The sequence below is a fragment of the Plectropomus leopardus genome, chromosome 8, assembly GCF_026936395.1.
Source record: "Plectropomus leopardus strain MGB_pleo_1.0 chromosome 8, ASM2693639v1, whole genome shotgun sequence".
In the NCBI taxonomy this organism is placed as follows: domain Eukaryota; kingdom Metazoa; phylum Chordata; class Actinopteri; order Perciformes; family Serranidae; genus Plectropomus; species Plectropomus leopardus.
In genome coordinates this window covers 23,819,282-23,846,222 of record NC_142183.1, presented here as the reverse complement: position 1 = coordinate 23,846,222, position 26,941 = coordinate 23,819,282, and the positions used below count along the sequence as shown (strand labels likewise).

The 26,941-nt window shown below is 40.5% G+C and overlaps 3 protein-coding genes across 8 annotated transcripts; all 3 read right to left on the bottom strand.

The window, feature by feature from the left end:
• Positions 1 to 403: 403 nt before the first annotated feature.
• On the bottom strand, positions 404 to 3,040 carry LOC121947833 (uncharacterized). The gene is made up of 4 exons (XM_042492972.2): positions 2,765 to 3,040; positions 2,399 to 2,654; positions 2,189 to 2,290; positions 404 to 1,692 (listed from the first exon to the last, which is right to left on the bottom strand). The coding sequence occupies exons 2-4, from the start codon at positions 2,612 to 2,614 to the stop codon at positions 1,093 to 1,095; spliced, it is 918 nt and encodes a 305-aa protein (XP_042348906.2). The 5' UTR covers positions 2,615 to 2,654; positions 2,765 to 3,040; the 3' UTR covers positions 404 to 1,092.
• A 974-nt stretch (positions 3,041 to 4,014) lies between these two features.
• On the bottom strand, positions 4,015 to 9,144 carry gcna (germ cell nuclear acidic peptidase). Of its 2 annotated transcripts, none has more exons than XM_042493400.2 (13): positions 9,004 to 9,144; positions 8,544 to 8,646; positions 7,792 to 7,984; positions 7,627 to 7,699; positions 7,494 to 7,543; positions 7,305 to 7,371; positions 7,132 to 7,202; positions 6,617 to 7,036; positions 6,348 to 6,519; positions 5,853 to 5,997; positions 5,109 to 5,244; positions 4,803 to 5,007; positions 4,015 to 4,674 (listed from the first exon to the last, which is right to left on the bottom strand). In XM_042493400.2, the coding sequence occupies exons 2-13, from the start codon at positions 8,631 to 8,633 to the stop codon at positions 4,443 to 4,445; spliced, it is 1,854 nt and encodes a 617-aa protein (XP_042349334.2). In that variant the 5' UTR covers positions 8,634 to 8,646; positions 9,004 to 9,144; the 3' UTR covers positions 4,015 to 4,442. The 2 variants fall into 2 exon arrangements, with proteins under 2 accessions (XP_042349334.2, XP_042349333.2); XM_042493399.2 differs by having other exon boundaries at positions 4,016 to 4,674; positions 8,991 to 9,136.
• Positions 9,145 to 10,013: 869 nt separating this feature from the next.
• LOC121948206 (UDP-N-acetylglucosamine--peptide N-acetylglucosaminyltransferase 110 kDa subunit) lies at positions 10,014 to 25,284 on the bottom strand. Of its 5 annotated transcripts, none has more exons than XM_088081216.1 (23): positions 25,179 to 25,257; positions 24,925 to 25,005; positions 22,711 to 22,891; positions 21,633 to 21,876; positions 21,167 to 21,235; positions 17,654 to 17,770; positions 17,468 to 17,547; positions 16,900 to 17,095; positions 16,620 to 16,760; positions 16,421 to 16,521; positions 16,046 to 16,199; positions 15,458 to 15,559; positions 15,153 to 15,350; positions 14,639 to 14,797; positions 14,408 to 14,497; positions 14,109 to 14,234; positions 13,821 to 13,991; positions 13,569 to 13,685; positions 13,124 to 13,294; positions 12,576 to 12,728; positions 12,230 to 12,482; positions 11,925 to 12,048; positions 10,014 to 11,841 (listed from the first exon to the last, which is right to left on the bottom strand). In XM_088081216.1, exons 2-23 carry the CDS (start codon positions 24,959 to 24,961, stop codon positions 11,661 to 11,663), a joined length of 3,165 nt encoding a protein of 1,054 aa, XP_087937342.1. In that variant the 5' UTR covers positions 24,962 to 25,005; positions 25,179 to 25,257; the 3' UTR covers positions 10,014 to 11,660. The 5 variants fall into 5 exon arrangements, with proteins under 5 accessions (XP_087937342.1, XP_087937343.1, XP_042349456.1 ...); XM_088081217.1 differs by having other exon boundaries at positions 22,711 to 22,861; positions 25,179 to 25,256; XM_042493522.2 differs by having other exon boundaries at positions 15,171 to 15,350; positions 24,925 to 25,284.
• Positions 25,285 to 26,941: the final 1,657 nt, after the last annotated feature.

Genomic DNA, 26,941 nt, shown 5'->3' with positions numbered 1-26,941 from the left:
CCAACCCACTATTTCAAAATATTACATTCAAAGACGCCACAAAAACACCTGCTGCTGTGTTGAGCAGGACGATATCAATCTTGTCATTCAGGCAGCATAAGTAAAACTGTTTGTTTTGTAAAGCAGCTGCCTCGACACTCTTAGAAGTAAAGGTGCTGACTAGAACCATAGGATTCTTTGGTGCATCCATATAGGAGACCTTTTATGTTCCTGGTAAAAACCATCACAAGGGTTTAGGCTCTACCTAAAACCCAAAATAAAGGGTTATACCTAGAACCATTTGGGAAAGGGTTAACCCACATCTCCCTATGAGAGGTTCTACAGACAAACCCACTGTAGTGTAATGATGCCACCCAGAACTCTCAATTACCCCTTTTTCACCAAATTAGCTCTGATTCTTTAACTGGTTTTTGTCAAAAATTGTGGAACCTTGGTACTAAATATCTAACCAACCTGCATTGCCACCAGTTTTGATTAGAACCATTGTAAACAAGGATGTGCCATCAACAAACAATGTGCACAATGCACAGCAGAAGGAAACAGTAGTAGTAAGGTGGCAGATTGCATTGAGTATCTGCAAACTTTTTTGGGGTTACTACAGATTTTTATTTATTTAAAAATGCAAAAACAAGCATGGGCCAGCTATTAATGAGGCCACCGCACGCTCTATTTTTTCCAGTGATTTCTCACTGAACGTCTCTATTGTTGCCTTTTACATCCTCTCTTTCTAACCTGAAGATTATGACATGCCCACTGACATAGTAATGGTTCACATCTCAGGCTGAGAAGAACCTATCTTTTGGCTCCAGCTGGGAGCTGACTTTTCAGGTTCTGAACCAATTTATTTTTTGTTGAAATGCTCTAAAATTAGGTGCAAGGACTGGAACAGAACCCTTTCCATGTAGGCGCTAACAAAAGGGCTCTTTGGATCAAAAGGGTTCTTATTGAAACCCCTAGTCTTACAAAGAAAATTTAAAGAACCCCTTTCCTCAAAAAAAAAGGTTCCTTGTAAATAAATTCCTCTGGGTAGAACCTCAGCCCTTAAGGAAGGGCCCATGTGGAAGTTATTTCTAAGCGTGTAAAACTGTAAATCTAATTTCGATTGTTGACTTTGTTCTTGTGTGCAGCCTGTTGGATCCTTTCCTGCAGCTCCCGTGAGCGGTAGCCATACACCAGAGGGATGAGTGACACCCCGAGGTTGTAGGTGATGGTGGCTGCTATATCGAGAGCATCACTGTGCAGGTAGGCAGGGAGCAGGTAGCTGTCCATGACAAAAGGAACAGAAAAGAGTATGGTCTGAGCTGCCTGGAGGGTCAGAGTTACACAGCCTCTCTTGGTGCAGAGCAGTCCTGTGTGCATGTCCCAGCAGAGCAAGCAGAAGCATCCCAGAATGGTCAGAGAGCAGAGAGGCACCACTACAGCAGTCCCCACAGTGCAGTAAAGAACCAGAGCTGATGTCCCTGACAGGCAGGGTGAAAGGATAAGAGGTCGACAGCGGGGAATGGTAAAATTGACCTGCACGGTGTTGAGGCTCATGCCCAAAGACACACCGCAGAGCACAGCTGATAAGGTCCATATGGCTGCAACAGTTGCTCTCTTCCTGTGAGGGCACATCAACAATTCATAGCGCAGGGGCCACTTGACAGCGACAAATCGGTCCACCGACAGAGCTGTGCTCAGGAAGAGGTCCACCTGCACAAAAAAGGGAAGACATAGAGTAGATGCAGTTTTGCTGTTAACCTGCTGTGTAAAGATTTTAGAAGTCACGTTTTCATTATAGGTGAGTCAGAGGAGGCAGGCTGTGAATTTAGTTCACACTTCTCTCTTTAAGAGGCCTCTTGGTAAATAGAAATGATCCAATTAAACACTGGAGATTTCATCCTATAATATTATGGAGTAAGCATGAAAACCTCAGACAAACAAAATGCCAAATTATTAGCGGATGCACATTATCTATACAATAGCTTAGGGGACAGGTCCATATTTTTTTTAAGTATAGTTTTCAGACAGACTTGAAAAAATGTGAACATTTCTTTTAAACCCAATTCACACTTTTCCAAATCCAAAGGTACAGGAAGCTGCCCTCTCTGAGTGATCTTAGAAAGAGTTGTAACCTCTACTGTTACTAACAGTGCAGTGTGACTAAAACAAATATACATCACAAAAATATGAACATTGTTTTACAAACCAATGAGCAGGCCTGGATAGAAGCACAGAAGATGAAACACTGGGTCACAGGTATACCTCCACTGGAATTTAGGAGAACTGCTTGGATGGTCCAGATGAGCTGCTGAGATGATGATGGTGATCATTTAGCTCTGGGGGCAAATTATCGTCATCTCAGTTGTTAGGAATGGGAATATTGGATTAGCATCAGAGTCAAACAGTGTAGATATACCTGGAGGTTGACACACAAAAGGAGGTGTGTGAGGAGCAGGAAGCGAGTGTGTCTTAGGAGGGACGGCGAGCGCATGATGACCAGGAGTAAAGGAACACTGAGTACAGTGTTCAAGCTGCAGCTCACACACATGGTGACCATCTTCACCAGGTGGTAGATGGTGGTGTTAATCTGTGCCTGGGCCTCCAGTGAGGTCACGTTGCAGTGGATATCCATGACATAAAGCTCCCTCTGATCTGACTTCCAGTTTTGTTTCCTAATAAAAAAATGAACAAAAAAACAGTCATTCACACCTAGGGAGATTTAAAACAAAATAAAAACCATTTGCACCTCATGGCAAGGGAAAAAAAGATGTAATATACTCACCCTCACATCTGGCTCAATGATGATCTTCTCTTTTAAGCATTTCTAACATGACCCAGCACAGCAGACTCACAGTCAGTTTCACTCTGATGGCTGGTTGCGACTGAATCTTCCTGTCACACGCCAGCATTACAGGCTGTCCATTTACTCAGCTTCACCATGTCAACGTGTCAAACCTCAGTTCTTAAAACCTCATCCCTGTCGACAGCCATGTGTCAACAGCTAGCGTTTGTTATCAGGATTACGTTTGCTTATTTATACAAAAGTCTGGGACCATATTAATACATCTGTAGAGAGTTGCATCCTACCTGTCAATATTTGCCTGATAACAGAGGCACAGTCATGGAAAACCTAACGCCATCGCCTTTCACCCACACATTTTACAATGTTACTGTGGAATATTTAGAGATTATGATTCAATTCTGGGCTAAAAAACAAAAGGTCAGATTTTTTTTTTTTAAACCCAAACAATCCCTTGGTGTGAAAAGAACTTAGCAGAAAATGTAAGGAAATAAATGTATAGAATTTTAAGTGTAATTTAAACATATTAGTTGACTACTACACATCAGTATGAACACTGGAATCCATAAATGACACAGAAGATCTATACGATCAAGGTGGACACCCATGATTGGTGTCACCAATTCAGCATCTGACCAAAAATGACATTCTGTTCCTGAGATATAACGCTGAGTAATGGTCAGAGGAGTCTTTTTGCATAACATTATGATTTCATAGTGAAGTTGACCTCTAGCCTCTCAGATTAAAAGATTTCAATACTTTATCATTTTATCCTAGTAGACATTTGTGGGAATAACTAGCATATGAACTCTTGGGGTTTGGCCAAAAACATGTTTTGTGACTTCATAGTGACTTTAACTTTTTGACCTTCCAACATCTGATTCTCATCAGTTCATTTTTAAGTCCATGTGGATGTTTGTGCCAAATTTTGGCGGTCAGGATTTGAGTCCAATCTACTGCCCTTTGCTGCGTGCCATTCCCCTTCTCTCTCCCGCCTTTTCCTGTCTGCTTTAAGCTGTCCTATCAATAAAGGGAAAAAAACTCCCCCCAAAAAAACCAAACCACAATGCCCCCAGCCCCTGCTATCACTGGCGCAGAGGCATAATAAAATGATGTATTATATGTAGGGTTGGGGTGGAAGGTATTCTAAGACATAACATTTTCTAAGCCGATCATTAACACAGTGTCAAATGTAATGAGGATATCAAGTGACCCTTCAATGTACAGCAAAAATGTAAACTTTATTTATAGAGGTCATAACGAGAAGTCAAATATAAAATAATTACATAAATGTAATCATATGTTTAATGTATAAAATGCCCTTTTCTTAAGAAATGTATCTTCAATATGTGTTAAGGTACAAGGGATGACATGGGGTATGAAAATCATTGTTTGGTACCACTTCATCTACACACACGGACACACACAGGAATGTGAACTTGATGTTGAAGCTCAGGTTTTTTTTCAGTTCCAGCAGATCCAGTCTATAATCACATACTAATTATTACAGAAATGAAATGAAAACAACATAAAAAAATAGATCCAATATCAATAGTCATAGCTGCCCACTAACACTAGCTGATGAGGTATTTCAGAATTTGAGCAGGTTCCCTGTGGCTGTGCAGTTCGTGGCTGTATGTACCACCAGCATCAAGATCTCTCAGCTTTGGCTTAGTTTAGTCTTAGAGGCAAAGTCTGCACTAAGTTTTCGCATCACCTCCGCATGGCTTTGTCCTGAAAGCTCCTTACGTGCATTCCCATAATTCTCTTTGACAAAGTTGGCAAACGGTGTGGGAGCGCGCGGCTTTACGGGCGTCAGTAAAACAAGTTGTCCTGTGCAGAGAGCGCACACGAACCTCTGTGTGTCCAGAGACTTGGAATGACGCCCAATCCTGTGAAGAATCATGGTAAAGTATTAGGAATGTCACCCAGTGGAGTTAACACACAGCTCTGTAAATGTGAGGTAAGTAATGAACAAAATGAGGTTAATGTCAATCAATCTGAAATCAGTCAGACGTACGTATTCTGGCAGCGGGTGCACTGGTACTGGAATTTGTACTTGATGTCATAACTGTGGCAGCGAGTGACCATGGGCAGCTCAGGATGCGCCACTGTGGACTTGCGTGCATACAGCTTCCAGAAGTTCCCGTGCCCGTCCCTCACGCCATTAATCAGCCAGGTTGCGGCGTGACACATCTCATGAATCAGCGTGTCCCTGAGACGATCTAAGAGGATGGAACAATGTGAATGAAGTTGAAGAGATTCAATCAAATTTCAAGCAGACACCGTTTATGACTTAAGTCTGTCTATCTTACTAAAACATTACCTGCAGAATCACAGACTTTCTCCGACAGTTCAATGCGGGCATAGCGGCTCCCTCCACCTCGCTCCTGCCCTGTGATACAGTAACCAGCTGTTTTCCGCATCTTCTTGTTCCAGGTCACTGACATATTCACAGGGAGCTGAAAAGGGGAAAAAAATGTCAACTTAGATCTCCATCGGTTTTCTTATGCTGCAATCAAACACCTTTCATAAGCTGTTTGACCCTTTGAAACCTAAGCAAACTGGTTTTGAAAACAAAAGGCAAAAGGCAATGTCCAACTTGGTAAGAAATATCCCATAAATTGCAAGAAATTAGTGAAAGGTGACAAGAAAATTACCTAAAAATGAATTTTGAAAGATTTTTTGAAAATTATACCCAAAAATAGGTCAAATGTATATACAATAATTGTATGTTTAAAATTAAGTCGCTAAATATAATAAAATATATAAAGCATGTTGTTTTTTTTATTATCAGCACATTTTTAGATAATTTACTCGATTTTTTAACTCTTTTCTAGCTGATTTTCAGGGTTGGGTTTTTTTTTGATAACCTTTTAACACATTTTTTGTGCAATGTCTTGTCAAGTTGCTTGTTGCCTTTGCCCCATGTTTTTTAAAAAGAAATTAGACCAATTTGCTCTGGTTTCAAAGGGTTAACAAAGCAACTGAAATATTTATGCATTTAAAAATCGGATAACATTTCTAACATATGTAACCAAATTGAAGGGAAACGACCGTTGTTCATCACCTTACTGTCAAACACACTGGTATTGTACAGCTGGTACAGTCTTCTGGTGAGTTCTTCCTTGTTCTGCTTGAAATTTCGGCCATAGTTGGAGCCAGGGTTTGATAAGGTCTGCAAGAAGCATCCTGGGGTTTTACACACCGCTACTCTAGAAAGGAAACAAGATAAACTGAGTGAGCAACATTTCAGTTTGTACATTATGGTTGCATAACAAGCACCTTCCTTAACCGATTATTGGTTAAGGTAACGACTGATTAATCATTATTTGAAAAAATAAAATAAAATAAAAATTTTGCTCATTTCAAAGAATATCAAATGTTTTTTTTCCTCAGTCAAAGTTCATAGCAAGATATTCCATTTACTTTGACAGATTTGCATAGCCTATTGATTAATCGATTAAACTTCACGTTCGATCAAATTCTTTATGACTGATTAATCACTTGTCGATTAATTGTTATCATCCCTAATATAGATCAGAACTGGTCAACAGATCAGTACCTGCTGCTGGGACCGTGCCTGGGCTCTGTCTGACTGACTTTGGGCTTCATGATGGTGGATTGTCCTGGGGTTTTCACATGCAGAGGTGTGTCCCCAAATGATTTAGAGACTGGTTTAGAGACGGGTGTTGTGAGTCCCCTCACAGGAGGTGCAGGAGGCTCCTTATTGCACTCTGCGTTTAAGAACAGAAAAGATATCAGCCTCACAAGTAGAATAAAAAACAAAAGCTAGATGCTGCTAGAATGCCACACTCCAAATAAAACTGTTACCATGGGTGCTCTTAGGTGACAATGAAGTGCCAGTAAACTTGTTTTTCTTTTTTAGTCTTTCCAGCAGGGATGTGAATTCCTCCTCAGAGCTGCCTGACTCATCCAGCTTAGAAGGTGCTGAAAGAGTGCGTTTTGGAGAGGCCAGTGATGTTACAGTTTTGTGACGAGGAAGAGAGAAAGGAGCCGGGTTGGGAGGCAACGGCAGTGATGGCGAGCTGTCCTCTTCATCATACCGCAGAGCATTATCCTTGTTGGCCTTTAGTGGGGGCTTAGGTTTAGAGTGACGAGTCCTCCAGGTGCTCTTGACTACAATGTTATCATCATCATCATCACTGTCACTGACAAAGACCGGGGAGTCACACTGAGACAGAGGTCTCAGAGGTGGACGATGGGCTGCTGGAGTGTTGCTCTTTTTGGGCACTGCAAAAATTAACAAAAAACATCACATTATAGACATGTTGCTTTTCTTGGAAATACAATAGAGCAACACTAGTGATAAGGTCATCCAGAGTTACCGTTAATAGATGATTTTGCCTGAATAAAGTCATCATCTGAAGAGAAGTCATCCACTATGAAGTTTTTGAGGCTTTAGGGTAGAAAAAAAAAGTCAAATATATTTTTCACAACAAAATTTTGTCAGACCATAAAAATGCATTTGAAGACAAAAAAAATCAATCAAAAAACTCACCTATCTTCACTCCCACTCTCTGGTATTCTCTTAGGCTTGACATTAGGGGTTTTCATTCGCTGCATAACTTAAATGTGCAAAATGAGGATATATGAGAGAAAAATAAAGCTTCATCATCTGTTGGAATTTGACTCATTTATTGTCAATGACTATAGACAACTGCACCCAGGAGAAAATGAGGCCACTTACATGTTTCGAAACCGTCGTCGTCATCCGAGCTCACCACAGCAACATTTGAACTAAAACGAACAAAAACTGCTCTGAGCAAAAATAACACAAATGTTGCTCATGAAAACATTTTCTGTGTGCTCCATTTTAGTACCTGTCCTTCTTTGCAGCACTACATGGTTTCAGTGAGGCAGGTTTAGCTTTCGGTGTAGCCCTTCCCACAAGAACTAATGAAGAAAATTACAAAATGAACACATCAGTGTAACAGAGTCATACGGTTCAACAACACACAAATTCAAATTCAATTTAATTCACTCACACTGGTCAAAGTCATCATCACTGGACTCCATTAAAGACTTGTCTCTGTAATGGTTGTACTTGGAGTACTGGTTCTCCTTTTCTGGATCATCTTCACTGTCAGAGAGGGCAAGCTGGACAGGAGGGACGGATTGATCCTCAGATTGATGACTGCTGGTGGCAGCATGACGACTTTTGCCAATTTTGCTTCTGAGCTACAAACAATGCAGACACACATCAGCATCATAACTCAAACTTGTTCAGTATTTCAATATGGCTGCAACTAAAGATTATTTTCATTATTAGGATTATTTTACTGATTAATCTGTTAATTATTTTCTTGAGTAACTGCTTTTAATGAACCATTTTATCCATTCAATGTAAGATTGTCAATTACTTTCATATTACTTATTGGATTCGATGAAGAGTCACAAATCTAAATTTATTTTGTTTATTATGATATGAAAAAGAAAACATAAATTTTCAAATTTTAGAAGCTGCCAACAACAAATATTAGGTATTTTTACCCAGAAAGAAAAAAGTCAAACGATAATCCATTCACAATTGCAGGCGTATTGGCTGTCAATCTATTCAGTGATTAATCAACTTATTGTTGCAACTCACATTCAAAGATATGCTTGTTAACTAATCTCTCTCTCAGTAACCAAAACACATGTCTGATTGCAGAAGATATTTTAAAAGTTATGAAAATGGTAGAAAGACTATGGCAGTGATATGTTTGTGTTTGCAGGTTTTTATGAAACGTGCACAAACCTTTTTTTCTGCTGCGTCCAGTCCTCCCTCATCATCCCACCCCATCTTTGCAGCAACTCTTTCAAACAATTTTCTGGTTTCATCATTCATAGTTTTCGTTACTCTGTGGAAACACAAACCAACATGGCAGTCATTTAACATTTAAAGCCCCGGGCTCCCGTCAAACCATTGATGCATAATATAAGAAAATACTAAAAAAAAAAAAGAAAGAAAACGTTACAGGATTTTAATCTAGGAAGTACATTTCAGTGAATCCAAAATAAATAAATTAAAACAAGAGCCCACGCGCTTAACTTACTATAGCTGTAAACATTAGCGTTACCGTTAACAACATGCTAGCTAATAGTATGTTCGTCTTAAGCTAACTTGACATAGTGGTTAGCTGAGTACATATGAGTATATGAATCCATCGAAAATTGTTTTAATTGCGAAAAAAAAGGATTTAACCTGTGATGATTACCAAACGCGCTCGTGTTGTTTAGAATAAAAGGGAGAGAAGCAGAGAGGACGCTTCACAAATTCAAATCCTGTGCTTCGGTAGACCGGAAACTGTCAAGAAGACATTCAACCAATCGGAGCAGGGTTGAAATGACACGTCAGGTGACGTAGTGTCCACGCACACCACCACCAATCTTTCTTTTTACAGAGTACAATATTTTCCTCTGAAATGTGGTGGAGTGAAAATTGAAAGCAAAATATAATATACAATAAAACACTCAAGTAAACTCACCTAAAATGTGTATTTATATACAGTACTTCAGTGAATTTGCTCAGGTTTGTTTTAATCCCACTTCATATTTACAATAACTCACCTCTGTCTGCGCTTTAACCTCCGGTCTTAGCTCCATGTCACTCTACACTGCTGACTTTATTTTTATTTTTATTCATTCAGATACTGTTCCGCACTTTACACATGTATATATGTATATATATATATATATATATATATATATATATATATATACAGTCTCTTAGTTTTTTTAGGTTTATATTCTATTAATAATGTGTGCTCTTTATTCTCTGTTCTTACTGCATGGCGCTGCTACATCCCAATTTCTCCCAATTTCAGTTTTGAGATCAATAAAGTATATCTATCTATCTATCTATTTTGAATGCAGGACGTCATTTTCACATTGTGATAATGCCTATGCTTAATGAATACATGCTCCATAAGTGATCTTTTCTTGCTCATATACATGTTTAAGAGTAAGAACAATCAAAATAGTTAAAGTGCCTTGGTCACCATGGTGAACACATTTACTTGGCTGGCAACTCACTGACTATATATGTTATATTTTTGCAATGTGCCAAAAAAATGCATCATCTACTGCAACAACTAGCATTGTGTCATTTATTATAAATTGCTGCCACATACACACAGTAATCCTGTGCTAGCAATCTAAACAAGTAAAAAGCTATTGGGCTCAGATTGTTTTTACCATAGATTGAGTCAAGTGGACACAAAGGTACTGAAGTGTTTTGCCATCTCTTTATTTTATTTTTTTTATATTTACAACCTTGTGGCATCATTGACAGCATACAGTTAACAGACAATACAAAAACAAAAACCGCTTAGAAAATACTTACCTAGGCCGTTCCTGGTTTGAGTGATTAAAAAACAAGAACAATTTGTGAACAGCTCTGACATCTAATAGATCGAAGCTCCTCTGTCCAGCTCTGTCCAATCATCTTTACAAGCATAGTGTGACATCATCAAACAGGGAAACAGCCACAACATATTCCTTGGTTGACCACAATAAAAAAAAGTTGGCATTTGCTGAGGGGAAGAGTCATCATTTTAGACCATATTCTTTAAAACTTGCACATCTACTTATTGCAGTAAATTCATAACAACTTGGACGAAATAAAGAGCTGCTGCAATCTAAGTTTTACAATTGCACGTTAAAGCTGATGCAACTTAAGTCAGGTACATTTTTCAGCATGCTGACTTGAGACCTGCCTTCGGGTTATCATTTGGTGTCCCTCAGCTATTTTTAATCACTACTCTAGATCCAGCTTTTATAAAAGTGTGACCTCTGCGTTGATGAGACATTTGGAAACCTTGGTCTATTCAGGTACTTAGCAAGAGCTCACTTATCTTTTCCTAAACTGCTTGAGAAAACTTTGAGAATATAATGTTTCCCCTAGAAATACAAAACAATATTTGATGAATCTATAATCTTTTTTGTTCACATATGCCTTCTCTTTTCTGTATATATGGATACATGGAAAAAGGAGCTGAGGCTCAAGCTGGACAAAAACTGGCAGAGGGACGCACGGTCAGAAGATTGGTGACAGATTTCACAGAACTCAGGACCCCTTTATCCTGTATTACTTCTGACTTAAATGCCATTTAATCCAATCGATACCTCATCACTGTTTTTTTCCTCATCTGTCAATCAAGAAAATGTATTTTGTACCCTATAGGACACGGAAGGATGGATGAACAGGATGATGGGTGCATTTTGTGCCGTTTGTTTGTTGTGGGTTGAAAACAGCTTAATATGTCAGAAAAACTGTCACTTATTTGCAGTTAGTATCTGTACTGTCTGTAGCATGCTTTGAAGTTTGTTTAATAAACACATTAAAAAAAGTTACAATTGTCATGGTTCAACAATGTCCTCTTAAAACACACAACACTCTTAATCCATTTATAAATAGATCAACACGTAATGACGGCTGGGCATTCTCTCCACAAGCTGCAGTTAGTCCTGTATGCACACTGACAGGAGAAAAAAAAAACAATCACTGATCAAAGTACTGGAGGGTAGCAGGGCATTCACAATCCTCTCATGCTCACCAAATATACTGTGTTTTAGCACAAGAGTCTCAGATAAGGTGCCTGAAAGTCTCAGGCTGCATCTGGCTCAGGAAATGCAGATGTGTGACGCAACAATGGATGTGATGGGGGGAGGGCACGTGAACATCTGTAGGCTCCTTTACAAACAAGAGTCCCATTAATAGTAAATGACAACCCTGGAGACAATCACTGAGGGAGAGGGCTGGAGTGGACACTGACCATTCCAAGCAAGGGTGCTGATGATGTTTTAAAAAAAGAAGTGGGGATGGCTGGACATGGCTGGGATTCAAGGGAAAAGAAATCGGCGTGTTTCCAGTTCAGGCAGTCTCAGTGGTCTCTACTGAGTGGATTTTGACCAGGTGTTCTGGCTTGTTGCCGTTGCTATGGTGCTCCCACATCTGCAGATAGAGCCTCTCCAGGTCAAGTGTGTACTGCTTGGTGTTGAAAAGAGGGCTGCAAATTCGCTGCTTCCAAACACGTGCTCTGACCATCTTCAGGCTGAATGAGAAAAAGAAAAAAGGTCAGACTTCAGAGTTTAATGACAATGCTTTTCAAAATAAGTCTTATCAAATTCTACTTACTACTCCATGTCAGAGCCCAGTTTGACTGCTATGTCCTCGTAATCCTGACGAGTGTGGGCTATTAGCTCAGGGCAGCCAAGACAGTTGAGTTGTGAGGCAGCCACGCGGGAAGCAAGGGTCTCGCCTTTACAAAGAGGTCACACAATTAAAAACAGCCTCGACATGAAATGCATTCTTCATACACTACTTATTTCATCATAAGAAATCAGACATTTTGTAAACGGTTGTATTTATGGGCATTATCCTTAGACGGACTCAAACATTTGCATTCAATGAGCAACCAAAAAGTATGCTTATCTGCGTACCTGGCATGGTGACCATGGGTGTTCCAGCCCAGAGAACATCCATGCCTGTGGTGTGACCGTTGCACAGAGGAGTGTCTAAGCATACATCAGCCAGCTGGCCCCTTCTCACATGCTCCTCCTTGGGGGCCACAGGAGAGAAGATGATGCGAGAGCCAGGCAGGCCCATGTTCTGAGCGTATTGCTGGATGTTCGGCTCGCCAACAGCAGGGAAACGGAGAAGCCACAGCACACTGTTGGGCACACGCTTCAGGATCTGCAGGGAGAGAAGGAAGGTTTAGAAGCTTTTCTTTTTTTTAAACTAATGAGCACTCAAAGCAGTCATTTAATCAAAGTCTACCCAACTTACATTAGCCCACATCTGAAGAGTAGGAGGGTCAATCTTGTAGAGCTGGTTGAAGTTGCAGTAGACAATGGAGTCCTCTGGGAGACCATACTGGGAGCGGGTTGTCACAACGATTGTACGTGGCACCTCTTCCCCAGTGGCAGCTTTGTTGTTGATCTAAAAATGAAGGATTAAACAGTACTGCTTAGAGGTAAAGTGGCCTCGATATTTCCATCCTGAAGCGTTGGAGTGTAAAGGGTCTTTGAGCCACTTGATGGGCTTACTGGTGATAAAATGCTATTTGGAAAGCAAACGCAGTCGAATCATTCATTTTACAGCAATAGTGCCACCATTTCCCTCACCAACAGTTCTGTGCTTCCACTTTACTGTCATGAAGATGTCATACCTGTAAGGACACAGTCTCAGAGACTACAACTGCATCTGCTGAGATGATCTGGAAAAGCAGCAAGCTAAATTAAATGGCTGCTCTCACCTTGTTTCTGTGTTTCTACCAATACTGTACCCCTTAAGATTTGCATTAACAAGTACAAGTGTGTCAAAGTTAGACCTACCTGTGTGGTGGCCAGGCCATTGCTGACAGTGAAGCCGTTGATTGTGACCTGGATTTGGCCTTGGTTGATCATGTTGATGATTGCTTCAGCTGCTGTGTTCATGGGGATTACGGGCATAGACAGAGCTCCATTTGTGTCCCCAGCAGCTTCCTGGTTGTTGTCACACTTCATCTGTTCACAGAGAACAGTTTCAGCTTAAATGCTAGACTTTGGTTCCATCCCAAATCATTCAACAGGTATATTCTGGCTGCACGGTTCATATTCACATATTTAAATTTTCCTCCGCTGATTTCAGTGTCGACAATACAACATAAACAAGTAGTCAAACAATGCTATCTAAGGCCCAAAACCTAACTACAATGCACCAGTCTTACTAAATTAATTTGTTTGCCAACGATACAGTTAAGACAACAATTTGGTTCTCCAATACATTCCTTTAACTCACCTTTATCACTTTCACATCTGGCAGACTGTCCAAAAAGGCCTTCAGATCAATTCCATTAAGAACAATGCGGTTGTCAAAGATGTGTCCATTAGATTTGAAATCAATCACAGCCTTTTTCTGTGGGACAAAAAAAAAGGAAAAAACAAATGTTACGAACTTCCTGATTATATCTCCCAGTGTTTTCTATTTGCTTTGGTTATTTAATCAAGACACTCCCAAATACAAAAGGCAGAAATGTGAGGATGGACAAACCTTGAGGTGAGGGAACATGTTGGCATGGTCTCCAATGAAGAAAGTATGGGGCATGTAGGCCAGTTTCTCAGAATACTGTTCAGCTACTTCCAAAGGTGACGTCTCCTTGTCAGAGATGATGTAATCCATGAAGGGAGCCCCACTGGTTCCAGGGTAACCCAGCCACATAGTCTGTTGAGATCAGAGATTAGATTAAAATGATTTTGAAGACGCAGTTATTTATTTGCACTGGTGTTGCATAACCACAACACAACTCAGTGTGAAATAGAAATCATACATGGCGCTCACCTGAATGGGGGCAGGACGGAGGGCAAACAGCTCATTTCGGGCTCCCTTGGTATATCCGTTCATGTTGACCAGAATGTGGATTCCATCCTGGTGAATACGATCAGCGGCCTTGCCATTGCAAGGAATCTGCAGGAGAAAGGAAGCAGTTCCAGTGAAAATGGTTTGCTGCTGACATCAGATTCGACAGCACTTTTGTTGAGACGGCCAGTCAGTTCAAAATTCACATGCATAAAATGAACAGAAAGTCAGTTAAAATGCAAACTGTGATGGAAAAAGTAACTCTAGATTTTAACAGTTACCTGTGAGAGGTCTGTGAAATGATGAGCCTCTGCTACCACTTTTACACGGAAGTTGGTGCTATCATCAGGGCTGAGCGCATAGCAGAACACCTTGAGGGAAAAAAGTAGACCCTTACATCAACATTTATCAACTATCTCAGTCAACCCTCGTACATTGTAATAAGAATTACACATACTTGTTAGGTCAAGTTTGCCATTGCTAGAATGTAATTGACAATGCAGATTACCTACCTCAAATTTCTCTGGATTGTGCATCCCAGGAATGGACTGCATCAGGTGTGAAGTTGGATGGTTGCCAAAGTCAGAGCTGACATAGCCAATACGTAGACGTCCACTGCTGGACTTTAGATCCTTCGGATGCTCAAAAGCAGGTTTGTGCAGTGCATTGATCTGTGGAGTAAGCAGAAGTGTAAGAATACAACAGCAGGACAGCCAATACTAGTTTGGCTAAGTCTCTCACACACACACACACACACACACACACACACACACACACACACACAGCGACAACTAATACTGAACCATGAACAACCACTGAATTATCTTAAATTATGTCCAGTCATAAACCACACCCCCTTCACTGCATGCAACCTATTCACCATCACCTTTGCCTCTTTTTCTACAACGTTAGATGCATCCAGTATCTTGCCCATCCCTTACCTTCCCCTTATCCCTGCAGACAGCCATTGCCATCACCAGCCACCTTCCACCCCCTCCCCCCAAAAATGAATGAAAGTTTACTTGCTTTGATCAGTGCGTGTACCTTGTCCAGGCAAAGGTTTCCGTGGCGCTCAGCAATGGCCTTGCGGAAACCGTGGGAGAGCGGGTACAGCATGCTGTGGTGTGGGTGCACTGAAGGCAAGCGGTTCTTCTCCAGCTGGTCAGCCACGATGCTCACAAGCTTCTTCATCCGCTCGTCATAGTCAGTCCAGTCACACACAATCTGGGAGAGTGACAGAAATTAGAAAATAAACTCATGAATCAATATGAGAAAAAAAAGGAAAGACTGATATACTTAAATATTTGACAAATAAAATGACATGTACAAACCTGCAGACAATGTGCCAAGTTGCAGTAAGCATCAGGGAAGTCCGGCTTAAGTTTCAAGGCTGTGCGGTAAGATGCAATGGCCTCTGGGATGTTTCCGGAATCCTAATAGTCAAGCGAAACATTACAATACAAAATAAAAATGCATCAACAATAACAGCAATACATTATATATCACACATAAAGAGGTGGTTATATGTGTGTGTTTTATCCCCATCCAATTCAACAAAGCAATCAAAACATGTTCTGTATAATATCGCAATGATCCCTTCCCAAGCCAGAGGTTCATCATTAGTTGCCTAAAAACAGAAATTAAGCGCAATCCCACATATATAATTTTAACTAGCACGAACAAATCAGTCAACACATCAGTAATTTACTAATACCAAAGGTTTATAGATAGGTATTAATATAATTTGGGCTTTATTTAGAGATAATTGTTGCAATTTCATTGTTGTCAGAGCCGTTGGGTCAACCTGGAGGGAGGTGAGGCCACATGGTGATGTAACATAATTCTGCACATTTCCAGCAATCATAACTGCAAAATATTAAGGAATTAATACCAAAGTTAAAATGAGAAATTATTCCCACCTTGTGGATGGAGGCCAAATTGCTGTGAGCATCAGCAAAGGCAGGGTTGATCTGGATGGCACGGGTGTAGCATTGCAGGGCTCCCTGTACATCTTGCATTTCCTTCAGTGTATTGCCCATGTTGGAGTAGGCATCAGCAAATGTGGGGCTGATTCTAAAACCATAAAGAAAGACTGTTTTAACTCTTGTATATTTGTATGGCAGTATGGGAAAAAAATGAAACCCCAAGTCAAACTGCATGAAGATCGTACATGTTCATCAACTGATGGAATGTCTAAGAGTGATTGGGCCTTACAACAATATCAGGAGGGGCAACTGTAGAGGAATATCATGTAAATACAAGTCAGTAGATACCCGGATTATAGATTTACAAACCTGATTGCCTCCTTGTAGTGCATGAGGGCCTCCTGGAGTTTTCCTTGCTGCTGCAGGACACTGGCAAGGTTAGAGTGAGCTGCTGCAAACTCTGGGAACACCTGGTGAAAAACAAAGGGTTACCATGAAGAAGAACAGCACAAAAATGCCATGCTACATTTATAGCAATCATGACAGCCTTGCTAAACTCTTAACTCACCTCCAATGCTTTCCTATAGAGCTGAACTGCCTCCTCAATGTTGCCCTGCTCACGCTTGATATTGGCCAAGTTGTTAAGAGAGTCTGCATGGGTTGGACACAAACGCAAGGCTGTGTTGTAGCACTCTTCTGCTTCCGAAACCTGGGAAAGACATTGACATTTTAAAAGTTACATTCAGTAAATGCTTTGTGACTTAAAAGAGACCTAAAAACGATTGAAAATGTGGTATATAAGATATAAGATTGTCTCCACAGATGACACACAAATAGTGCTCCCTTACATTGCCTTTCTCTTTCAGGGCATTTGCCAAATTACAGTAGGCATCAGGGAAGTGTGGCTGCAATTCAATAGCACGGCGGTAGGTGTCAATAGCCAGGTCAATGAGGCCTTGCTCATAGTAGACACAGGCCAGATTTCCATGGACAACGGCATGGTTCGGGCTGAGACTCAGGGCTCTCAGGTATCCAGCCACAGCTCTGGAAACATAAGATGAGGTGCAGATACAAGCTAAGGTCAAGATCAATCTTTTACTGAAATTTTAAATTATAGTTATCACAAGCCTTTCACAATGTATTGTAACATAGTTGACAAATTGTACTTAACTATTTGGAGTAAATTTTTAAAGTTTAATGCTGAAAAGTTCCAGCCCTGACAATTACGGCACTTCTGTAGGTGCGATAAATCTGCCTTGCCTAAACAATGGTATGGAAAACAGTCAGCTACAGAATCCATACCGACAGGGTGGTAATGAAAAACATGGTATGGTAGGGTGATGCTTTGACAAACAATTAACTTTGAATGTGTAAAGGGAGTATTATATGGCCTAGTGTGTCATGATTTAGACTCACCTGTCGAAGATGCGGGCTTCCTTCAAAACATTTCCTAAATTGATGTATGCATCAAGGAAATTTGGGTCCAGAGTCACAGCCTAAAAATGAAACCAAGCTTAAAAACATGTGACAACACAAGACTACTGTATACCAAGACAGAGAGAAGTTGGATTGGAAAATGTTAGAACAAACTATGCAACTGACCTTTTCAAAATGGTGTATGGCCAGCCATATCTCTCCTTGGGCATTAAACACACAGCCCAGGTTGCTCCAAGCCACTGCAAAGTTGGGCTGAGTCTCAATGGCTTTCAGGTAACAAGCCTTCAATGGGTTTATAATGAAAAACCACAGGAAAGGAGGAGAAGAGGCAGGAAGGGAGAGGTATAGTGCGTAGAGGGGAGGACGAGGGATTGTAAAATAAAAACAAATAGAAGATTGAGAATAAAAGTAAGAAAAAACAAAAAGGGCAGAGAAAGCAAAATTAGTGACTATTCTCCATCATGGCAAAAAGTGAGTCTACAGCATGGGCTTGCATGCGCACAAGTCTGCCGCGCTAAGCTGCATTGCTTTTTCCTACGCTGCGCGGATCCGACCAACACCCACACGTACGCCCTCATCCTTCAGTTATGACCACATTCTCGCCAAAATGCTGTGGTACCCACATCAGCTGCAGCCTGCTGCACTCTGATAATATCAACACTGGGAAGGCAAGACCCAGAGTACTTATTATTATTTTTATTTTATTAAAATGTAAAAAATGAAGCCAAATATCCGCATTAATGTTGGTTATTTCATGTGGGCATGATATCTCACAACCTGGGATGCTGGGCAGTTCGTGAAAGTGATGGTCCCTGTAATGCATGCGCAACAAACGCAAGCGCGAGGTGTGTGTCTATTGCCAACATCACCACCACAATGCACCATATAACGCTGTTTGCGTGACCTTGCTGCTGGCAAAGGTCATTACTTTGCTGCTGCGCTCGCTGGCTGGCCAGGTAAGACAGCTGCAGACCAACAACCCCCGGCAGTCCACCTGAAACACCAGACTGGCACACACTCAGCACCCATCAAGTATCTCAGACTTAAGGGGGTATTGAGGGGTCAACCAGTAGCTACACTGTAATGTTATGACGAGGGACATTTGGAAATTAACAGCCAATAAACAAACACCTTTTTACATTGAATCAGTAAAAAGGACGTACTGTGCATGACAACATAAGAGTTTTTCAAAAAGCCAATTGTGTCTGAGATTTGGGGCATTTGGGAGCGAGGCTGGTTGTGGGTGGGGAGAGGTCCGCAACCAACAGGCCAAAGGGAGTGAGGGGGTGTGGGTCGCATGCTTGCGCTTTCAGCCTTTTCGGTTGCTTGGAGGACATCGCTGCGCAGCCCCTGCGCTACTGCAGACTCACAGCGCACTATCTGCATCATCATCAGAACGCTGCAACTCCAAATAAAGAAGGAAAAACAAAACAAAATAGGAAAAATAAACAACATGTAAGAGTTAGAGGGTTCTTACTTGTTTTTCACGATTATTGCTTCCAAATCCTAGTTTCTTTTTACTTAATACAGAATTGGGTAATTAGTATAGCATATTGTAAGAAATGCTTACTGTAATTTGCTATATAATTTTTTTCTTTTGCTCTTCAAAGGAAGCCACAAGACAGAGGAGCATGAAGTGAGGTGGTTTTTCTTTTGTTGTCAGTTACAAACCCGTTACCATATTTTTGGACTTTGTCAGAGTGGTGGCCGCAGCTGGCTGGAAGAAGAGGAGAGGACTGAGGCTGCCCTAGTGTTCCTTTCCGCCAGGCACCTACGCAGGAATAGTGTCACCCACCTGAAACCTTCTAAATAACAATATCAGTTGTGGAAAACCAAAAGAGACAAAATCAGAAAACAAGATCGTTAGTAAAAGTCTTCAAACAATACATTCTTTTTTAAAATATGGAAATAAAACAGGTTCTTCCAAATCACAACAAACATGAAACAGACTATTCTTAGTTTTCATTCATGCAATGAATGTTTCATTTCAAAGAAAACAAAATAAATGCTTTATGGGTAACTGGGAGGGAAGAAAGGCTTTGATATGTTCAGTTTACCAGTAAAATATAGTTTCAGGTCAGGTTTCCAGCTGTCCATCACTTTCGTTTTCATATCCAACTACAGGAGGGCAGTTACTGGCTTGATCTTGCCCAAATGAACTGATCCCATTTGTTTGGGAATAAAATTACATATTTGAAGGAAAAGGGAAGAAGTATTAATCATTGCTTTTCTTTCATTCTTTTATCATTTTCATAGAAGATTTTCAAATCTTTGATTTCTTTATCCTGGCTTGCTTTCTTGAATCCTGGCCAATGGGGTAGGGAGAAAAGTCTGTGGTGTAATTATTGGTATCTAGAAGCCTCCAAAGCTCTGAAATAAAGAAGTCATCGCTGTTGCTGCGCGTGCCTGTCTTTCTAACCCAGCATCTGACGCAGGTCGATGGAGCACAGATTGTGAGCTGTCTGCCTGACGACATTTGAACCATTTTAAGGCACTTGAGAATGAGCTCTTTTAAACACACTGTTTTACATACTATTGAATAACACTGGATATCCAAATAGATAGCCAGCTGGGTACAATGTTCATTAGAAACCATAGCCAAAGAAGAGCTTACGCATGTGTGCATGACAAAGCACCGCTGGGGTGCGCTTGGACGCTCACTGGGCACAGCTGAAGGGTCAGGAAGGCAGCTCTCAGCGCGCACACTCCACCAATCCTTAGCAGGCGCGCGGGGGGTGGAGCGACAGAGCAGGGGAGCTTGTGACTCCCTGATGCTCCTCCCCACTCCTTTACCCCCCTCTAGCACGAAATAAGATGGCCTGTAACCACTGAGACAACTCCACATCTCCACATTTGACCCAACCCAGGGAACCCCATGATATAGACAGAAGCCATAAAATGACAAAAGGAAGTGTGACCCACACTGGCAGCAACTGTACTGACAGCAAGACCAGAGAGCGAGAGCAGAAGCTTGTCATTGGGCACTTGATGAACAATACTGGAGTTTAGTGGTTAGGTTAGAAACCATCTTATCTTTTGCACTGCAAAGATAAACTAGCTTCTCATCAGTTCATATATTCTTCAAAGACCGAGCCAGCATTTTCCCTCCAAAGTCTATTCAGAAATGCATGGTCTGAGGATCAATAATTAGAACGTAGATTAAAGTTTTGATTTCAAAACTCCAGCCTTTCTTCCTGAAAGGAGAGGGGCTGACCTCTGGTAAAAGGTCGGGGTAAATCAAAAGACTAAAAGTAATACAGGGTGGGGATAAATGTGATAAATATACTGCACTGAAAAACAAAGTAGATGAAGCTGTCTAAAAAGTGATAAACAGAAAATCTGTGTACTATGATTATATAAAAATACAGAAAAACTGGTTGCCTCTCACAGTGTTGACTCATTGCAGTCCAATACCTCCAAAGGTTTTTAATCAATTAGGGCCAAAAAGCTCACTGTAACTGAAATGAGAGGAAGCTACCATGTCCTGTCCTTCACTTTGTTGGGGGGACTGAAGGGAAAAGACTTGATTTGGCTTAAAAATGTCAAAAGGAAGACAGGAACAAAGTCTATAGCCTTAGTGAGGTTAAACTAAAAACAAAATTTCATATTCAAAAAGAAAAAACTACAACAAAAATACAAACACCACGTCTATAAAAATGCCAACGCGCTGTAACATACCTTGGCCTCTTCCAAACGCCCAAGGGCTTTAAGCAAGTTGCCCAAGTCACTGCGCACACAATAAAGGTCCTGGGTGGGGAAAAAAACAAATATTTTAATGTTACTACTACAATGAACTGTAGATAAATGTGTTGACTCGAAATATGTTTGCCTTAGTTGCAGATAGAGTTGCTATCATTTTAAAGAGCAATTTAACACCACCCTGTCTACGCTATCCTCCAGTGGTTTAATGTTTCACTTTGCTGCACTAAAATTAAAGTGTAGACCAGGACCTTGTGACATCTGTTGAATGTGGTTACAGATGCAACCGAGCATATTTCTGAACCCACCCAACGATGCCTACCAGTGATGGCTGTGGTCAGAGGTGAAACAGACTTGAGAGAACCAAAGAAGGCAGCTAAACACTGATTTACAGCCTAGTGTTACATTACTCTTCACAGATTTCAACAGATTACAGGTTACTCACAGGGTTATACTGTAATGCAGACACATATGCCTGCACTGCTCCCTCCATGTCCCCTGCGGCCACCAAAGCTGCTGCCAAGTTGATGTATCCGTCAATAAAATCTGGTTTCAGTCTCAAAGCATGGCGATAATGCTCTATGGCCTCCTGCAGTTGCCCACGCTCCTTGTACACGTTCCCCAGGTTGGAGTAGGCCTCTGCCAACAGTGGGTTCTGTTTGATGGCCAAGGTGCTGAAATGAGCAGACCTGTGGGGCCAGAATGGGTACAGAATGGTCACAAACCTGACAGGAGTCACTGGCAGTGTTGGCTCGATGCTTTGTGCAGAAGCAGCAGAAACGTGCAAATGGTGAAAGGGAGAAATATGTTTGAAGGCATATTGGTAAATATCTCAACAGCACATCAAAATGAATATATTTAAAATGTGACATAAAAACATGACACACAATATAACACATTCAACAACTTCCATTCTCGCAGAATCCATTATTTAAGTGTCCATTATGCAAAATAATTATAATGCTGGCAGTATACTCAAAATTAAGCTGCGTTTGCAGATAAGTGCTGCATCTACGACAAAGAATATGCACGATATTTCGCTTCAACGGTCACACAGTGTACATGCTTTGCAAAATTTACTGCTGAAATGTTTTACCTTACAATGAACGATTACCAACCAAACCGTCGTTAGTTGGTAAATTTTTACAGAAGATTCTGTAATCAATTCAGCTTCAATTGAGCATTTTCTTTCCAATTATACTGTTACACTGCTGGCAATGGATGAATTGAAGGAATAGAAATAAGAGTAAATAAGACTGAATGTGTAAACCTGTGACTCGCAAGACTTGAAACCTTCACCATGGCACCTGCAAAGCAAGGGTACGGCCACCACCAAACAGTGTTAGAATCATGAGGGAACAGAGCGAGACCAAATTAAACCGAGCAAGAGGATTTCCAGAAGACTGCTCAGGTTGTTGCATTAGACTCCTCAGACCAGCTGAAAGCCACAGAAGACCCATTATTCTCTGCCACTGCCACGCCACATTCTCAGAGTGCGTTGAGTCAGCCCCCCCACACCTCACCTGTCAAGTCTTCGGCATTGGAAGTGGATGGAAGACAGGAGCAGCAGCACGCCTGTGTTATCAGGCTCCTGTCTCCATAGTTGCATGCAGTGGCGCTCAGCTGCTTCAAAGTCCCCTGACTGATACTCCCGATGCGCCAGCTCGGCCAACCCTTGGAAGGAAAGCATACGTTTTGTCGGTTCTGGAGCACCAACACAACCCAAGGAAGGGGGGAAACAACATGTTAGAGGTGATGGAAGAAATTAAAACAGACAAATGGAAACAAAAATAAGGAGATGAAGCTAATGCTGTCAAGGACAAATACTGGCTATCAACAGAAAACAAGGCAATGGGGAAAATAAGGGAAGCACTGAGATCAAGTGTTGCTATCACAACAAATGTTTGGGATTTTCATGTTCCAATTTCTAATTATTTAGTCACGATAACATTTAAAAAATAAAAAGAAATAATAAATCAAATTTCTATTCAATTAAAACTTTTAACAGTTTACGGCATTGTATGATCAAATGTTAGTTTTGAAGTATAAGTAATTTGTTCACATAAGTGCTGAAGACCGCTGAAAACATAATGTTTTATTTGCAAATGTTTAAGTGAAAATTACATTTCAGAGATGCAGTGTGCTATGTTCCTAGCACACAGTTTCAACACATTTTACAAATTGCACAAAAAAATAAATTTGTAAGATACCATTTAACATAAACCCTAATAAACCAGGGTTTACATCTACAGAGAACCATAAAGTAATACAAAATTTGGCAACACAATGAATAAATGGGATGAAAAAACAAAACCAAACAGGGGGAGGGGGTGGTGATACACTGGCAAAAATTCATTCAAGTTTTGGCACCACTTAAAATTTCAATCAGATATGGATTAATAGCTTGACAGTTAAGCTGTCAAATCACATTTAAATACCATACAGCCTTGAAGTAGCAGATATGCAAGGTTTTAATATAAATTGGTTTTCATTTTATGTTTTTTTTTATGAGGAAAACATTTTCTCTTTCACGGAATGTTTTCAATATCAAACGTTTTGTTTTATGCTATTTATCAGTCTTTTCCACATATGATTCATGTTTAATCCAAAGGGCTGTGGGCCGAAACAGATGAAACAATAAGTTTCGGTTGGACCTACAGTGTCACTTGAGGTCAGAGCATTCAGGGTGTGGCAAAAAAAACAACATGCTTAACACATCATGCATGGTTGTAAGTGCACAGTAGGGTGGAGGAGGTCAATTGGGAACATCCAACTGGTATGAAGTAGATGCACCCACCTGCAAAGTGACACCACAATGCCAGAGCATAGACTAAGATCGCAGCAGATCCGGTTCATCAAACCATTACGTAATAATACTCGTATGTAAAAAATAATCGGTATTCAATCACATAAGGCGCCCAGTCATAATGTTACAACAAGGTGATTGTTGTTGGGGATCGCCATCATGTATTATACCCACTGATCACCTTTGAAAAACGTGCAGAAAAGGCGATCATTAACGTTGGGAATCTGCACCAAGCAGTGATGCCAGCACGGCCCATTATAACTGCAGGACGATGCAAGGATGTCGTTATGTCGGTGGCCGTGACAAGCAACGTCAACGACTACGATTACATTATAATAGTCAGTAATTAAAATAGATACAGTTTTATCAAAGGAGGCCATTTTTGGATCTAGTCACCCAGCGTGCAACGGCATCTTGACATCATTCAGGCTAGCATGCACGTTAGCTAATTTAGCTAGCTACACTGCAATACGTGTTTAGACTGAACACGTTATGAAATACATACAGATGAATGGTTGACGATTACGCATTAATGCAAAATGTATACACTTACCCGTACTCGTCAAAATTACCTGGTAAACTATATTTTAAGAAGACCTATCATTGCGAGGTAATGTCTAATTGCAATCAGTTAACGTTAGCTATGCTACCTTGCGTTAGCTGTAACGTTAGCTCGAGACTGAAGAAATAATACGAACAGAGGCGTCAACTGGGCCTACACTTTCCTTACCAACATGTTCACTTATGTGACGCAGAGGGTTGCACTGATGAAGTCTTTGCATAGTTAATATATTATATGTATTGAATATTTGCTACATGGTAGCCACCAGCTCGGTCGCATGTTAGCTAATGTTGCAACACAAGGAGAGGTCGTCTTCACAGCTCGCTACGCTACTTGCCATTTAACATTTGATAAATAAAATTAACCAACCTGTGCTGTCAGCCACGTTTCCCACTGAGGTCGCCATCTCCTCAGTCTTCGTGTCTTGCACGGTGGTCGTCAATGTGTCTTCTGGTGGGTTACAGATTTAGAGAAAAATGTGTGACGGCAGTCGTCTTTGTCGGTTCCGACCAACAAACACGTTGCCGGGCGAGCTAACCCAATGTTTGATTTTCCGTAACCCGTTCAGCACTTAATAATGATGGTGCGGTGGTCAGTATATTAGCTGATAAATAATATCTTACCTCGCTACATATACCTAACAATTAACTTTCTGGCATTAAACTAAAAGATTACTTTCGGCATCGAGCTAGTCTCTCTTCACAACAAAACTGCTGTGGAACATAAAATGGCGAAATGGGTGGCTCTCATTTTTGAGAGAAAGTAGATCCACACATCGCCATTACGAGGAAACGTATGTGTACATTTGTTATAAAGGTCGTATTAGTAAAATAACGATCAATCTGATGCAAGCTTTTAGTATTGTTTGCTAACGGCGGGTTTAAGTTTCATGGCGGAAAATACACCGATTACAAATAGTAATTCGCGGAAGAACACATTGGTGCAGTAAGAGAGTGCACTGGTTTTCCAGAGAAAAGCATCATCATGGATGGTTCAAAGATGATGGCGTGATTTTCATGATTACAGCATGGCATGACATTTTAATTTGTCTAACATGCCAAATCCTGCAGTTTATAAGGTGATAAAGGAATAAATTATAAAGTATAATCGTGTGATTTACTAATGACTCCAATGATAGTACTCAGATGCAGGCTTTTATTGCAGATCTGCATGTAGTGAGCTTTGCATGCAAGTTGGAAAATGCACGTTATCTCTATACACCTAAATACACAACTGTATCAAGTAGCCCACTGGTATACATGCTGCACCATATGTCACCTTGCATTTTGACAAGAGTAATGCCAGTCAAATGCAGAAAGGTAGTTTTTAGGTACTAATCCTGCTCAATCAATGCAAGATTGTACCAAATGTAAATTGAGAAAAAGGTTAAACAGAATGGTGTTCATTGTTTTATTTAGATATGCACAGGGATTTGTTTCTTTACCAGACAGAAAAGGAAAACATTTATTTAACAGAATATAACTTGATGGAAATGCATTGGTAAACATGTAAGGAAATATGATGAATTATTTCATGCTGTTGTTTGGTGTAACAGATGGTGCTGTGTTCCAGTGTACAGGGGCATGCTGGTTTTGTTTGTTTGTTTTGTTTTGGGGTGTTTTTTTTTCCAGTGAAACTGTTTCCAAATTCAGGATTTCTTATCACTGACCTTGGTGCAGTTGAAATACAGAACCACACTATCTAAAACTTATCTGTTTTTGAAATAGGGATAGCTTGGTTAAAAGTGCAACCAACAAAAACAATTCAAAGAATTCAGCTGTGAATATCCGTGTTTAATATGCGGTAGTAGGTTACATGTATGAGTTTTTTTCCACGTCTTTATATATATAAACAAGGACCATGCATAAAAAACATTAATCTCAAAAAGAGAAGAGATGATTCAGATTTCCAGATTTAGCTATTAGCTAGTGTACACCTGCAGTCTCTGGGCATGTACAAACAGGACAAATATCTAACACAAAAAAACCCACTTATCACACATGATAAAAAAAAAAACATTACATACAATACACAATACAAACAGATACAAAAACAACATACCAACACATTCATAAAACCTGGATCATGGTGAAATTAATGTTGACATGGCTGGATACTCTGTATCCAGAGTATGTAGTATGTTGGCCTCCTTGCAGATGATAGGCTATATGCAACATTCATAATCACCAACAGAGGGCAACATTTGTAAAGCAATTACATAGAAAGCTCTTTGGAGCCCTGCAAGGTGGTTTTGTGCAAGATATTGCCTCAGATATTGTTATTTCTGCAGATCCAGCATAAATGATAGATAGCTGTCTAGTTGACAACGGGATTCCCTGGGTTGTACTATAGTATGCCATTTCTACTCAAATTGTCGTTGCATATT

Coding starts and splice junctions, on each gene's coding strand:
- LOC121948206 (XM_088081216.1), bottom strand. CDS start 24,961: ATGGCGACCTCAGTGGGAAACGTGGCTGACAGCACAG. Junction 21,877..22,710: donor CAATGCCGAAGACTTGACAG/GTGAGGTGTGGG, acceptor CTGGCCCCACAG/GTCTGCTCATTTCAGCACCT. Junction 15,351..15,457: donor ACTTGGCACATTGTCTGCAG/GTTTGTACATGT, acceptor TCACTCTCCCAG/ATTGTGTGTGACTGGACTGA.
- gcna (XM_042493400.2), bottom strand. CDS start 8,633: ATGAATGATGAAACCAGAAAATTGTTTGAAAGAGTTGCTGCAAAGATG. Junction 7,544..7,626: donor AGTGCTGCAAAGAAGGACAG/GTACTAAAATGG, acceptor TGTTCGTTTTAG/TTCAAATGTTGCTGTGGTGA. Junction 7,372..7,493: donor CGACGACGGTTTCGAAACAT/GTAAGTGGCCTC, acceptor TGCACATTTAAG/TTATGCAGCGAATGAAAACC.
- LOC121947833 (XM_042492972.2), bottom strand. CDS start 2,614: ATGGATATCCACTGCAACGTGACCTCACTGGAGGCCCAGGCACAGATT. Junction 2,291..2,398: donor TTTTGTGTGTCAACCTCCAG/GTATATCTACAC, acceptor TCATCATCTCAG/CAGCTCATCTGGACCATCCA. Junction 1,693..2,188: donor CTATCCAGGCCTGCTCATTG/GTTTGTAAAACA, acceptor TTTTTTGTGCAG/GTGGACCTCTTCCTGAGCAC.